At 40.8% G+C, this 15,276-nt stretch overlaps 1 protein-coding gene across 2 annotated transcripts; it reads right to left on the minus strand.

Moving 5' to 3' along the window:
- Window positions 1–512: 512 nt before the first annotated feature.
- nbr1a (NBR1 autophagy cargo receptor a) lies at window positions 513–15,266 on the minus strand. 2 transcript variants are annotated; one of them, XM_031744523.2, is made up of 22 exons: window positions 15,067–15,266; window positions 14,653–14,715; window positions 14,537–14,555; window positions 13,501–13,523; window positions 11,150–11,332; window positions 10,868–10,945; window positions 10,541–10,764; window positions 10,301–10,420; window positions 9,798–10,097; window positions 9,289–9,448; window positions 8,611–8,859; window positions 6,258–6,398; window positions 5,971–6,046; window positions 5,701–5,811; window positions 4,570–4,749; window positions 4,322–4,480; window positions 4,035–4,189; window positions 3,534–3,946; window positions 3,316–3,401; window positions 3,019–3,106; window positions 2,690–2,789; window positions 513–2,030 (listed from the first exon to the last, which is right to left on the minus strand). In XM_031744523.2, exons 1-22 carry the CDS (start codon window positions 15,166–15,168, stop codon window positions 1,848–1,850), a joined length of 3,213 nt encoding a protein of 1,070 aa, XP_031600383.1. In that variant the 5' UTR covers window positions 15,169–15,266; the 3' UTR covers window positions 513–1,847. The 2 variants fall into 2 exon arrangements, with proteins under 2 accessions (XP_031600383.1, XP_031600391.1); XM_031744531.2 differs by lacking the exon at window positions 9,798–10,097.
- Window positions 15,267–15,276: the final 10 nt, after the last annotated feature.

The following is a 15,276-nucleotide window of genomic DNA, read 5'->3' on the forward strand; positions in this document are numbered from 1 at the left end:
AACACACCTGAATCACATGATTAGTTCATTACCAGGCCTCTGGAGAACATCAGGACATGTTGAGGAGATAATTTAGCCATTTAAATCAGCTGTGTTGGTTCAAGGACACATGTAAAACCTGCAGGGACACCGGCCCTCGGTGCCCACCCCTGTAATAAAGCGTTAGTGAGTGTACATCTAGTTTAACTGTCATCTGTTTCCCTTTGCTTACAATGTCTATGCAAAAATTGGCAGTTTACTGTGTAAATATTACAGCTGTATAAAACTTGTAGTTGCATCTGAAACACAAAGGAAGTTTACAAAAACAACATTTTTTAGTAATATGCACTTTAGCATAGTTTTAACACTGAGTCATTAAACTGTAACAGTCACTAAGTATTGTTACTCCTAAAGAAATGGGGGTTTATAGAGCTGCTGGTGGTTTTAGTGTCCCCAGTGAATGCAAAGCTGTATGACCTGAGTAAAACACATACTATAAGACAAGCAGTGTGTCATTAACTGGACAGGCAACAGAGATGTGCAAATAGTTTATTGGCAGATTGACAGAGCATTGTTTAATGTATATATTCTGTGACAGAATAACTTGAGATTGTAGATATAGTCAGAATTATTTTCTAGAGCATGGATTTGAAACATGGACAGTCATATTCATAAGAAAATACTGATTAAGAAAACCCCAAACACACAAAAAGGCGAAATCATTCAAAGAGATGTACAGTAACTTAAAACCTGACAGACGCTCATCACAGTCAACATGTCAACCAACATGTGTCCTTCAGTAAACTAAGGAAAAAACAGGAAATGTAGCGAAATAAAAACATACTTGGTTCTGTTTCCGTTATGAGCTTGAGGAATGTGTCGTTAGAGACGTTTCTGCTTGAGTTAGTGTTTAAAGACATTTTCTAAGTTGGTGTTGGTGTTTAAATGAGAACGAGCAGAGATGCAGGCAGGCAGGGATGACGACAGATGATGCAAAGCGAACGTTTTCCATTCTAACTGTGCTAAAAATCACGAAAAACACGACTCGTCTCTAAAAGCCGCTACCTGTCATGCAGGTGTCTCCTAAACAGCAGTATAAAAAAACAAAACAAAAACATCTGCATCCGAACAGTGATCCGTTCGGACAGTTTTGTGTACATTCCACATGTCAACGTCTAAAATAACAGTACTCTGATACAGAAAAAGATTGCATTGTTAGGCAGATTTCACTACAATAATCAAGAAATGTCTTAAATATGTGTTTCTTGTTCTTATTACTGCACTTTTACCCCTAACCCCCAGAGGATTCACATAGCTTCATAGCATCATCGTACACGAGCGCTGGCTTTTCAGAACATGTTTGGACATTCAGCAGTTTTCATTTTCACAGCTTTGTGCTCCATGAGACTCCAGCCAAGCCCTGCATAAACACTTATTTCTCAGCACTGAGGAAGCAGCTGCTACGGCCATACGAACACTAAGATGATGAGTTGGAATACACACATTTGTCCTGTCCAGACTTTACTTCCTGCTCCTTTTGACCAGCACCATAGAGCTCTAAGGCCCAGGTAGGCATGGCAAAGGTTAACCGCCATCATCATAACTTCTGAGTGTGTATCTATGGTTAACTGTATCAAAATGGTAAAGCTAAATTAAAGGCAAAGGCAGGAGCAGCCACAAATGAATGTTCATTTATCTCTTATAATTAAGAAATAAAGGCTCCGGTATTTCATATTGATCCCAATTATCTTTCAACCCTCAACCAATAGATTGAATCCAATTATTTTTATTATCCTTACACTGTGTTTTAAAGTCAAACTAATTCACAACCTTAACGCTGACTTTTCACATCTTTGCCACCTTCGCTCCTAAGTAACGTTATATCTGTTGCGGCGGTTTTCGGCCAACTGCACCAGCTCGTCGACGGTGTGCTCCAGGCTGTAGAAGTGCTTCTTCAGCAGTCGCCGGTTCATCCGTTGGTCTCTGAAACCCATCTCCAAAAGCTGGTCCATCTTGGAAGGGCCTTGTGTGGTGGCTGGGTCGATGCCTCGCTGGAAAAGAGGAGAGAAACGTGGGTGAACTTTTACCGGAGCAGGGTGGTAAGAGGAATATAATCAGGGATGTGTATCTTATGATTATGAGGTTGTTGTGACTAAAACAGCACTTTCTGTGGTTTACACTCATGTGGCTTCAGAAGGACTTCCAGAAATCCCTGGGAAAGCGGCCCTAAGTGTCCTCGCTCTGTCAGTAAACACTTTACTGATCGCTTCCCCTCTCATCCAAGAGGCTTCTACAGAATTAAGGGGCTCCACCAAGGCCCAGTACAAAATAAATAATAATTAGTCTGAGCTGTGAATTACGCAAAGCTACTCTAGCAGAGTAAAAGAAGAAACATCTGGAGTTTAAAATGGATCACTGTTTGAGGATGGATCACTGATTTAATATAGAAATAATCACATGATCCATTAATTGTTGATTATAGCGACTTTAAGAATTAATTAACCCAAAAATAATAAATAACACAGAATTTAGAGGCATTTTTACTGCAGTAAATGCTTTATGGGATTCAATCATTACAAAAAAGAACATACAGAGTATAATGGGGATGTTAAATTTGCTTTCAATCCTCATTAAATCCTTGAAGAGATGATCAATTCTGGCATATTTGCTTGTGTGTGAGTGTTTCTAAACAGCAGGATGTGTTATATACCTCTACTGAACAGCTTGGTCCAGTGAAGAGAGCCTTATAAGCAGATGCTGCCACAGAAAGAGCTCCCTTAACAAGTCCCTCTGTGATTCCTCCTTGGCCCCTGCAACGAACACGGTGCAGTCGTTACACAACCTTGCACACAACAGTGTTACAGGAAGCAATGTGGCACAGTTAGCCACGCTGTCACGAAACGCAGACAGCATGCCACAAATCTAAGAAATTTTACTGATCCTGCAAGATATTTATAGATCAAACAATAACATGAAACATGAACGTGTTTAAGACAGACGCACATTCAACAGAAATAAATCTTTGTTGTTTTTTTGTACCTTGGCTGCAGAGCATTGCTGGGCCTGGGATTATATGTCTCAAAGGCACTGGCTGCTGAGCCTGCTGATCTTGACAGACCAGATGATACTGCAGAACGGATAAAAAAGGGAAATTACACAAAAACAAAGGTTAAATGAGGAACAAAACCCTTCGCTGAAGCAACAGATCCTTAAAGGTGGTATGCAGTCTAACTTCCTGTCTTGGCTCAGTGGGCAAAATGTGTTTCCTAAGTAATGTGAGCTGTGCTGTTATTTATATCTAATGTAGTTACACCTAGCTGTGGCAGTAATACTCACCATTGAGGTGGACTCTTGGTTGATGCGGTTCATTTGGGTCACAGGCTGGAGAACTGGGATCGTCAGCCAGGTACAGTGCCTCAGACCTGAAATAATACGGAAACTTTTATTTTTTAAAAATGAGGCTAGTTTGGGCATTAGGAATAATACTGGCAGGGAAAAAATAATAACATTTTGCTTTCACATCATCTAACATCCAAATGTGTTCCCCATCTAACCTGGGTGAGTAGAGGGCCGGCGGGGGAAGCAGGGGGTCAGGGGATGGCACCACTTCAGGGGTTAAGGTCACCTCATCCACAGTTTGGGAGGCACACAGCATCTGGTTCATGCTGCTGTTGATTTGAGTGACTAGTTGAGGCCCAGCGTTTGCCAGTGAATCCTCAGCAGAGGCCGCCTCTGTCAGCTCCGGCCTCTCTCCCAGTAGTGCATCCCTGCCCCGCTCCATGATGGAATCTTCCTCTTCCTCCTGCTCTACATCCGATTTGTCCGAGGCCACATCAGCAGCACCAGTGCCAGGCTGCGACATGGCGGAGCTGTACATGGACTCCCCCAGAGGCCGGCTGGTGTCAAAGCAGTCTGGGAGGATGACGCTGTAATCGTCAGAGGAGACTGAGGAGATCTGGCTGCTGATCTGAGGCACAAGAGAAGAATATGAGGATATTATTACATGAGAATTTCTATACAAACTCTCTTAAAAAATTTATATCTAATCAAGTCACCTCATCCCAGTCTTCCCCTTTGTTTCCATCCTCCTCTTTCTCTTCTCGATCATCCGCCACGTTCTGGGTACCATCACAGACCTCAAAGTCTTTGTCCTCGTTATTATGATGTGAACTCATATGCAGGTTTTTATTCTCTGGTTCAGGTGGAGAAACTTGCAAGAAGGAAAGAAATGACTAAAATCAACATCTGGATATTGAGGTCACACCATAACATACAAATAGAAACAGACATTTTGGTAGAAAAAAAGCAGAAATGAAAAAAATCCCAGATGTTGTGCACTAACTTGGCCTGGTTTCCTCTTTTTGGGCGATCCAGTTGAGTCCTATGTTTGTAGGCAGAGCTGAAGTTTCAGGTTTAACGGCGCCGATCTTATTTCCTTCTTGAAACTCATCGGTCTCCTCCAACTCATCGGTTTTCTCAAAGTTCAGAACCGGGGAAACTACTGGAAACGTGTAAGAGTAGCACAAAAACAACAGCTTAGCACATTAAACAAGATGATGTTGACAACTGATAAACTGGTAGGCTCCTCACCCTTTGGTTCGTGGCAGCAGCGCTGGAGCCTGCGAGGGGGTCTGTGGTCGGGGGCTTCTTCCAAAGCGAGGGATCGCATGACGGTCTCACAAAGGAACTGCGCTCCACTGATCTCATCGTCCCTCTCCTCCTCCTGAGCTACAGGCGTAAACACCTCCTTCAGATTCCTCAGTTTCCGTCCTTAGGAAAGTCCAACGAACAATTAGATAAAACATTTTGCACTTCACTTACAGCCTACGGGACAGTAAGAATTTATTTAAATATACATACGCCAAACTATATGAGAATGACTTTTGAAGACATTCTCACCAAACCTCAGTCACATATCTTGGAACAACTATGTCTTTAAAACAAGACACCATGGGCAAAAATAATTACAATTAATTACAACTTTGGCTACCACTGTTTATAACTGAGATAATACAAGTATTTGACTCCCTGCCATGATGGTGCTGTAGGATTAGTTTAAATCAGTTGTTAGTTTATGCATCCTAGTTCTAATTAAACTGCATGGAAGTCCACTTAATTAAAAAAAATGGACATTTTTCAAATGTAATAATTATTTTATTTGATTTAAAATCACACTTTGTTTTTCTTTTGTGATATTGTTTGGCTATTTAACTGTAAACACCATAAACTTGCATTAAGTCCAGAAATTAAATCATGAAAGGTTCGAGTGGGCTGATCAGTGAGCCACCAGACAGTTACAGCAATTAGCTGGCTTGATTTTTAATCGAAAGCTTGTGTTCTTTGTTGAGATGGCTGCAATTTGTTCCTTCCTGTTGAGCAATCCAAGAATACGGCCGTCAGGCACTTGTGTCGACTACACTGTAGGCTCAAAGCAGATTCAACACATACAGTAAAAGTCATGCATAAGTAATTAAGACTCATTGTGCAAACCAAATCTAATTAGAGGTACAAAGAGCTTAACCTGAACCGAAATCTAATGTGTAAAATGACTGAAACGGCCCTCTAAACAGCTGATTTAAGGCAAAAATACTTTTAATTTAAAAGTTTTAATTTTATTCCTAACATCCCATGGCTTTGGCAGACTTAGTTTTCCAGTAATTGTAAGAATTCATGCTGAATACACATTACTCTGTGTGTCTTCTATTACTCTATTCGTCTCACCAAAAAGTTTTCGGACTCCTGAGATCTCTGTTTCCTCTTTGTTGGGAGATGGGCTGGACTTGTCCAACACAACAGTGCAATAGGGAAGAGGGGATATACACGGTGTCAAATCTAGAAATGAATGAAGAGAAAACACGACACAGTTTATGGTTAAATTGGTTAAATTGTTAAACCTGGAAGGAACCAAGTGCATCCAAAACTTTTATTCCAGAACAGATAATGAACAATAACACTTATTCTTCTAGTATTAAAGCATTAAACTTGGCTCACCTGCAGGGGTGTTATGAGGAACCTTTTCCAGGTCATCGGCAAAATTTAAATCCAGCAACTCAAATGATAGAAGATCCTTAATAACAAAACAAATTAGGGAAAATACAAAAATAAGTGCCAGTGTACTTCTGCCAAGCTCTGTGTATAATTAAGAGCCAAGTACTGTTTGTTATTCAACAGATTTCACATATTTTCCTTATTAAAAATTGCCCTTGTTGCTAGCTTTCAGGAGTATTGACTAAAGCTTCTTTAAAGCATGTTTTAGGTTTCTGAACTTTCAAGTGCACCTGTGCAGTCATGAAGTCCACTGGTGGGAAGTAGTAGTCTTCAGAGAAGAGGCCTGCCAAGAAGCCAGTGTGGCCCTTCTTGGCCCGCGCCTCCTTCTCCTCTGGCTTCATCTCTTCCTTCAGTGGTCTTAGATCTTTCTTCTGAAGGACAAACAAGTGTGCCATCGTTAGTGTCACTAAAGTGTACTTAAACTTTTTCATTCATAATATGACTTTTTTTCTTTTAATTTGACTTTTGGTGTTTATAGTATATGATCTTTTGTCATGCATTAACCTTTTTAATTCTGGTCTTAATCTTAATTTTCTATTTTTATCGCAAGTACACAGAGTCACATGCTCACATACTGCAGTAGAGAACAGTAAATATGTACAATGATTTACAAATTAGTTCCTATTTATTGTAAAATACCTCAACGACATTATGTCAAATGTTGAAACAGATTTTTTTTTTTTGCTGTGAGCGGAATTCAAAAAGTTTTAAAAGCAAAATGTGATCCTATTCTTGCATAATAAAGGAATCCACTAGCTCAGCAGTCCAGAGCCTCCTACGTCAGACGTTTTTGTTTCATTATGCTTCAAATGTTTGCAATGGCTCACGAGTCTGGAAAGCAGGCAGGCCGGTTTAGCGGGGAGATTCTTTTACTATGAAGACAAGCAGCTGTAATGAAGAATGTGATCTGAGATTTTCCTTTGTTGGACAGGCCAGAACTTCCTAGAAAGTCATGTCACGTCAGCACATGTCTTGAAAATCTGTACACAGTAGCATTACTACCAAAGTCATGTGCACTAAGGCCCTTCTTTACCATCAAGTATACTGGGTTTTCAAACTTTGACTGGTATACCACAGGACTGTTTTCCACTTTACTTCAGGGCATTATAAAGAGGCACAAAGAGCCTATACAGTGATTTTCAATCCTCTCCACCTGTATGCACATACCTGCTGCCCAGTCACACTGAATTGGCAGCAGGTATGTGCTTACAGGTGGATTGTAAAACGTGGCCCCATTTTTACTTCTAAAGAGCTCAGCCTGCCTGTGATGCTCTGTTTTTGTGCTTTTTAATGTGTTGCTGGTGACATCACAGTGGTTCTCTCTGCATGTTTGATTTGGTAAATGTTTTTTTACGCTGGAAAACCTTTCTGATCATAAATGGATCTGTATGTGCTTGCGGGATTGAACCAGAACTTTTATACTTGTTAGGCAAAAGTGCAAACCCCTACGCCATGAAACCACACATACACTAAATTTAAAAAAAAGTTTCAACATTTGATAAATTATCGCTGGACTGTTTTCAATTAAAAAACATAGCTTCATGATTTAAAATATATTGCACTATAATTTTACTGATATTTTGCACAGCTGCCAGCTTTTTTGAAAAAAGGTAATTAATTTGGTAACTGATCTATTATTATTTTTAGAATTTATTCTAAAGGTCATTATTCAAAATGTCAATTATTTTTAGAATTTATTCTAAAGGTCAGAGTCACACAGGCCTGGAAAGTAGTTGGTGGACAACCTATACGGAGGAAAAAAGATTATTCACAAACCGGTTGCGAGTGATTGTTGTGATTCCTAAAGTTCCTTTCACAAAGGCCTACAAACAAACTGGTGACCACATCGATGGCTGGCAGTGGTTTGCTGCAAACCTCCTTGTGATTCCTTTGGTCGCCAACATGTTGTCGTGTGCATGGAAGATGCAAAGCAAACACTCACAAACTACTCACCAAGCAGCAGCGAAACCACGCAAACCGAAAACGGAGAACATGAAGTAAAAGTTGTGCCCTTTAAAATGTCCTGGTTGCAGCAGTAAGGCACAGCTTTTACTTTGAAGCCAATTGTTCTCTCTTTTAAATTTCACTGCAGCTCAGAGAGTAAAACGCTAATCGTTGCACAGATGTTAGCATCTTCCAGGCTACAAGCCGTGACTGTGCCACAATGGCAATCTGCTAGCAACCAAAGAAATCACAAGAAGTTTTCATCAAGCTGGAGGCAGTAACCACCCACCAACCACTAGGGAAAAATGCACTTTTCCCTAAGGTCGCCTGTGGGTCATCCACTGGTCTCCAAGCCCGTGTGACTGAGGCCTAACTTGCTAAATTTGCTGTGTTATGAAAAGCAAATCCACACATTTAGCAAACAGGAAACATTTAAAATGCATTTTAACAGTTTAACTGATTATAGAAAATATTTTAATGCTTCTGTCACGCTGTTACAGCCCTATAATTATCCTGTTTGTTTCAGAGAAATATGTAGAGTGCGTCATCCATGTCCACGACTAACAGCCTGAATTAAGTGAATAATCTAGATGTGCACATGTTGCAGCTGTGCAGGGTGTTACTGAATAGCAGACTTGCCAGTCGTTTTCTCTGATGCCTGAGTCCGGTGCGTTTGTCTCTTTGCTTGACCACGATGCTGCACCAGACACGCGGGCCAAACTGAGACCCACAGTGCGCCAGGCGCCAGTGGGAGGTGTACGTCCCGTCTGTCACAGGAGCAACTAAGGCCACACTGACCATTCCCACATGTCCGGGTGGCAGCAAGGGCACCGGCACCTCCCTCTTCTCTTCTGATGCCAAGCTGAGGTTTCCCCACATGAACACTAGCTGGGTGCACGTACACACATACACAAAACACAAAATAGGAATACACATGCGAAAAAGCACAAAGACGAGAGCATGCAAAAAAGTCACACAACTAAAAGAATACATACAATCAAGTCAGGGGCACACACACACACACACACACTCACACCCACCCACCCACACACGCACACACACACACACACACACACACACACACATCCATTCACACAATGACAAAGACTTCAAACTTAAACTACGACACAGATTAACTGAATTAAAATAATAAATATCTTAGACAGAGAGGGCATTAGTGATATTACGCTGGGTAAAAAATCTTAACAGGTGTTAGTGGATAAGAAGAGGCTATGAGTACAGTGGGGCTCAAAGTGGAAGTAAAGCAGGAGGGAAAGATAGAGTGCAGCCTGTCCTCTTGACGAGTGGGAGGGGTACCTTAGTCTCTGAGGTCCAGCAGATAGAGCCCGTGTTCTTCATCTTCCAGTATTTGATGAACTTGGTACCAGGCTCCAGATTGGTGCCGTCAGGCAGATTTTCATCCAGAAACAAGGCAGCCATAGTGGGCACCAAGGACGTGTGCGAGACCCCGGGACCCCTAGTTTCAAGTGTACAGAGCATTGTTGAAAAAAGCCCTGGTTTCTTATAATACCCATCTTTTGTTCTCTACGAATCAAAAAAGCAGGACCCCAGATTTTTTTTTTTTTTTTTTTTGCAGCTCAAAAGCAATTTTCTTAGAAAATCTATGAAGCAGCAGCAGCAGTTTTCACATTGAGGTAGTTCCAACAATTTCCACCACCCCAGAGCAGCCAGCGATACACTCATACAGACTAGATTACAAAGATGGCATATTTTCATTTCTTTTCTTGGAAAAAAAGACTTTTTTGCATCCATGCTGGGTTCAAGGTACCCAGCACTGTCGGACGCTCTTCCGAGGTGGCTCTTACTCTGGAATGGAGGCCTGGGGTTCAGGGACCAGGGCAGGGATGGGACCTTGGGCTGGGGCTGGACCTGAGGCTGTGTCTGAGGCAGCAGGAGGGGACAGGGCAGGGACCTGGGTGGATGTGGAGGCCATGTTTGTCAGAGTGGCTCTTCCTGAGGTAGAGGGCCCACTCCACTGCAGCCCCCTCTTCTCCAGTCTCAGTTTCTTCTTGATTTCCTTCACTTCGGCTCTTAGCTGCCTTCTTTCTGCTTTGAGGCGCTGTCGTTCGGCCTTGCGCACTGTCCTGTCTCCTCGCCTTGGGAACCTGGTTTAAAATGTCATCAGGAACACCTATTTGTGGACTATCGAATGTTTATTTTCCAAAAACAAAATCATCAAAATTCCCATTGATAAGTCATTAATTACAGTAATCTAGCTGCAAGAATAATTTACAATCCCACTTTGTGTGTGTTTCTATTCATATTTCCCTTCATTAATGCAGAGTTATCCTCAGATTAGGTTGTTTACCTTAACTCTCCTGACATTCCATGTTCCGGGATGGAGAGAGGTGTCTTGGTTCTCACGAGGTTGTGGCTAGGGTCATGGCTATGTCTGCACATCTCACACAGGATGCAGGACGGGCACACGCTGGCAGGCAAAATAACAGAGACATTAATGTAAACATTTACACAGCTACTTAAAAAACAACAAACATGTAAAAATCGTTAAAAACAATGTTGTGATGACTAGAGTTAATTTCATGCATACCTGCATTTGTAGGCTCCTTCAGAGGTGAGTTTGTTGCAGCTGCTGCAGTTTGGGGTGTAGCCAAGGGATCCATTCGAGGTGGAGGGGCCTGGTTTGGGTCCCATAATACCGCCAATAGCCCCAATTGCCTCAGGGGGACCTTCAGGGGATTTGTGGGTACAACACTGGACAGAAAAGTCGCTGCACATTCTTTCCACTACCTCCTTTACCACCTCATCCTTAAACTATGAAAAACAGAAGGAAAGCACAGTATTTTATTTAATCGCCAATTAAAAAATAAAACGTTCCATGTAAAAATACTGCTTCACAGCGGCAGTTAAATTTTACCTTCTCCATGTATGATCTAAACCACATAGGAGGGGGCTCATCATCTGGTTTGCTCCCCTTGTTATCTTTTACTGCTACCTGCATGAAAATACACCATTCTTCAGTTAATTGACAAAACCAGAGATTTTAGCTTTTAATAAATAAGCACAAACTTTTTCCCCAACAGGTAAAAAAACGTAACTGATTCGAGGCACCGACTTTATTAAAATGATTTCAAAGGCACTGCACATGTGAGAATCTATAGGGAGAAGAAAGTTGGGGGGGAAGAGTAGAATTACTTACAGCTTCTCGCTCAGGGGTGACCTGCGTGCCTTTGTCCACTGTTTTAACCCTTGAGGGGTAAGGAGGAGCGGGTCGAAGGTCTCCTTTCAGCTCCTTCACCTCGGTCTTCAGTGGGCCCCCACAGGCCTGTCCTTTCATCTTGTACACATTCATGTGCAACTGGTTTCCCTGCTTCTCTGCACTCTGCATGGAGAATTAGCACAGAATGCAAACCACAGTCAAGTGACATGAGAACACACAGTAGCAACGTGATGTGTGTACAGATGCATAGTACATATACTGCACATATATTCTCTTATTTTCACTGTTTGTTCTTCTATAGCTTTGGTAGTCTAATTAAGGACACAGTTGTGTTGTTTATGTCTTAAGTGTAGTTTTACGGTGCAGGTTCTCTATGTAAGGATATATTCTATAGCAGTGGTTCTCAAACTGTGGTACGCATACCACTGGTGGTACGTGGGCTCCCTCTAGTGGTACGCGTGAAGTCTCCTTTTTTTTTTTTTTTTTTTTTTTTTTTTTTTTTGACGATTAAATAATATGCCATGTTCTGACTGAGAGATTTCAGAAAAATTCAAACAGCTCTGCTATCACTTCCATAATGATAAATGAAGACAGAAAACTAAACAGCAGTGACGTTTGTAGGGTTACTGAAGTTGGGCTAGCTGGTATATAATGATGTGCTACGTGCTGGCTAGCAATACGTCTATGTTAGCATAATATAAACACAGTGAAGCTGGAGGATGAATGCTAACTTTTTTCCACTCAATAAAAGTTAACGTGAGGGTTCCTGATGGTTAGGGACAAATGCAATCGGCAGGATGCTGTAAACGGACCAAACTTCAGTCAGGAGAACAACTGAGATAATCCATCCACAATACGAGGTTAGCCATTAATATACTGCTGTAGAGCAGGGCGATATGACCAAAAATATTTATCACGATATACATTTGAAAATTTGCGATAACGATATAACTGACGATATAATTGACACTAGACAAAATACTTCACAACTCCACAACTTTATTAGTGCAAAAAACACCATCAATGTGTTTTCACTTAAACAAGCAGCTGTTTTTTATGTGCATTAAAGTTATATAAAAATGTAACAGTGCAAATTCCTTGCTGACAGTTTAACCAAAAGGCATTTCCAGTGGAAATTGGCCGACATATCCTCAGCATAACCATGTATAATATCCACAAAACTTAAAAAGAGGTTATACACACACAATACGGTAATATTATGTTGAAGCACAGTACGTATCACTCCGCGAGGCACCCGCCTACAATAGCCGTAATGCTCCGACAATCCATCAAGCGGTGCGGGTTCGTAGCTTGGCAAAGTCGTACTAAAACATTTGACAGATTTTCGAGTGCCGTGTACCACATAAAATCGTTTCGAGGTCAGTAAACACAACCAGAATTCATACATAAGGCACACGGGATTATAAGGGACACTGTTGACTTTCAAAAAATCAAAGGATTGATTTTAAGTGTGCCGTATTTTCCAAACAACACGGTAATAACGGCGGCCCGCTAGCATGCTCTACTAAAAATAGTGCTTTGTTGTGTATCTGACGGACGAAAGCTAAACCAGTTCCACACCACTGAAGTTGCAGCATTTTTACAAACCAATTCTAGTTCATCCGTTTCATTTAACGATCCACTTTCGCTCTTCTCATTCTGCGTCCCCGCCATGTAAACATAGGCACTGCGCATGCGCGTTTTACCCATATTCTATCGCGATATTTCATTTTCCTATCGTTGCCCAAAATTACACCGGTATTACCGTGAACGGTATGATATAGCCCAGCCCTATATACTGCTGCATGGCCTGGGCTGTAGTTACATGGTAAGGTTTTAAAAACTGAGCTTTAAAATGAACAGGGGTGATAATAACTGAGAGAGGCTGACAGTGATCAATGCCATTTTTAGGGGCTTGTTCAGATTAAATAGAACAAGATACACAACAAAAACACAACAGCCTTAATAAACGCAGAATAGTTTAGACCCAGAAGCAGGATTCATCACGTCATCATTAAAGATTGGATATCCCGCCTGCTGTGAATGTTTTAATGCAGTACAGTTGTTATTATTATCACTTGTCACATCCTGTTCATGACAGTTAAAATAAATAACATTCATATAATAAATAAAATTGTCTCGTGTAAACTGTATATGGTGTTAAGTAACCCTATACCACTGTACTTTAATGTCGGTCATAAGGGTGGTACTTTAAGAGCCATATATTTTATGAGGTGGTACTCTTTTTGAAAAGTTTGAGAATCACTGCTCTACAGTAACAAAAGCTATCACTCTGTCCTTTCTGTTTAAACCTAGCACTGCTACAGTACCTTGATGGCTTCTTCATATTCATCTGTGGGGAGAAAAACAAACAAACAATAAATAACTTCACATTTTGTGGCTCAAATCTGTATTTTTTCCTGGTATTTTGATATTTTCATGTACGGGTACACCAGGAGTAAGGGTCAAAAAGTTTAGGTTCCAAATGTATTAACTTTCTAGCAATGTATTTTAAAAACCAGTTAACAACTTGAAAGACACAGCTTGACTTCACACATCATTGTTTACTGTTATGCATATCATGCTACATGTCCAGCAGGCCAAGCTGTGAATATTCAACACAATACTTACAAAACCGGTTTGCTCGAAACACATTTTTTATAATTAATGCAGAAAAGGATGTTGATCACAATCCCCGTAACCAAAAGGCAGTTGCCTACCCCACCGAGTTTTTGAGCCTACAATTGAATTACCCATTTGTTTTACCTGTGCATTTAAATGTCTTTGATCTTGACACGCCACTGTTGTCTTCTAGGCCCTTGCTGTTTTACGTTTTGTCTCTGTTTAACACCTTTGTGTTAATTCTGGACCACATGTTTTGCATGGCTTTTCAATGGTTCAGCATAAGTTTAGCTGTTGGTAAGTCCACTGTATTTAGCAAAATTCAAAGCAAATTCTCTGAAGACAGGACTTGACATAATTTCTACAATACATGTTATGAATGCCAATATTATCTGTCATAGGTCCATATCAGGTTAGGAATCTATCAGTTGGACAGCTTTCCTGGATCAAACAGGTCATTAGGGGGTGACTATGTATGTAAGCATAATGGGTTAGGATGTAGTTAGGGAAAAGAGTCTTTGTTATCTTAGTTAACAGAGGTTTGTGCCTTTTCATGCTATTTTTCAGCCATCTGATAAACAAACATGTATTTTAATTTTGAGTATATTAAACCAAGCTTTAAACAAATGCTGGCTACATATATTTTTAACAAAGTCCTGGTGATTTACCTTTGAAGGAAGACCTAAACCTAAACATATTCAACATAAATTATATAGAAAACAAGCAATTAAATATTGTCCTCACCTTGACTGTTTATGCAAATCTGAAATGTAAGGTAAATGAGATCAAAATTAAAAACTGAACTTGGGATTCTGCCAAAACATAACCACTGAAAATCTACAATGTACACAATCCCTTACCTCTTCATTGTCTTCATCAAAGTATTTCACTTGAAAGTGGTTGATCCCAAATGATGCTTTGATCTGAAAAGTAACGCAGAACAATTGAGAGCAGTTCAGTTTTTCTCCTCACACGTGTTAGGAAAAATATGAACCATGACTGAGTCAGTGAGAAAGACCTCCACAGCTGGATACTGTATTATACATATGTAGTAACCTTAAATCAAACTGAGGACATCCTCACTTGTGTGCCTATATTTTGAAAAGCTCCGGCTGGCTTAAAAAAAATATTATTTACAAATACATTATTGTTATTGTCGTAACAAGATCGACTATCCTTTGGGAGCTCTGTTTATGTGTCTAGGCCAAAACGTCTAGGCCTACTTTTTCACTAAACTGCGCCAGCGTTTAGCCAAGACTCTGCTAGCTGCTTACCCAGACTTCAACAGCTTCCCACTCCAATTTATCCATATCCTGAGCCAGAAACCTCTTCACGTTCCCCCGGAAATTGACTTTAATAGTAACAGGGAGCCCCATGTCCGCCGTCTATAGGTGCTTAATGGCTATCATTTGCGTGAAACCCGGCCTGTGTGAGCCCCGCTGCCCTCGGATGTTTTCTCTTGTTTACATCGTCAGCTGCGTCTA

This window comes from Oreochromis aureus, linkage group 8 (genome assembly GCF_013358895.1).
Source record: "Oreochromis aureus strain Israel breed Guangdong linkage group 8, ZZ_aureus, whole genome shotgun sequence".
NCBI classification, from domain to species: Eukaryota; Metazoa; Chordata; class Actinopteri; order Cichliformes; family Cichlidae; genus Oreochromis; species Oreochromis aureus.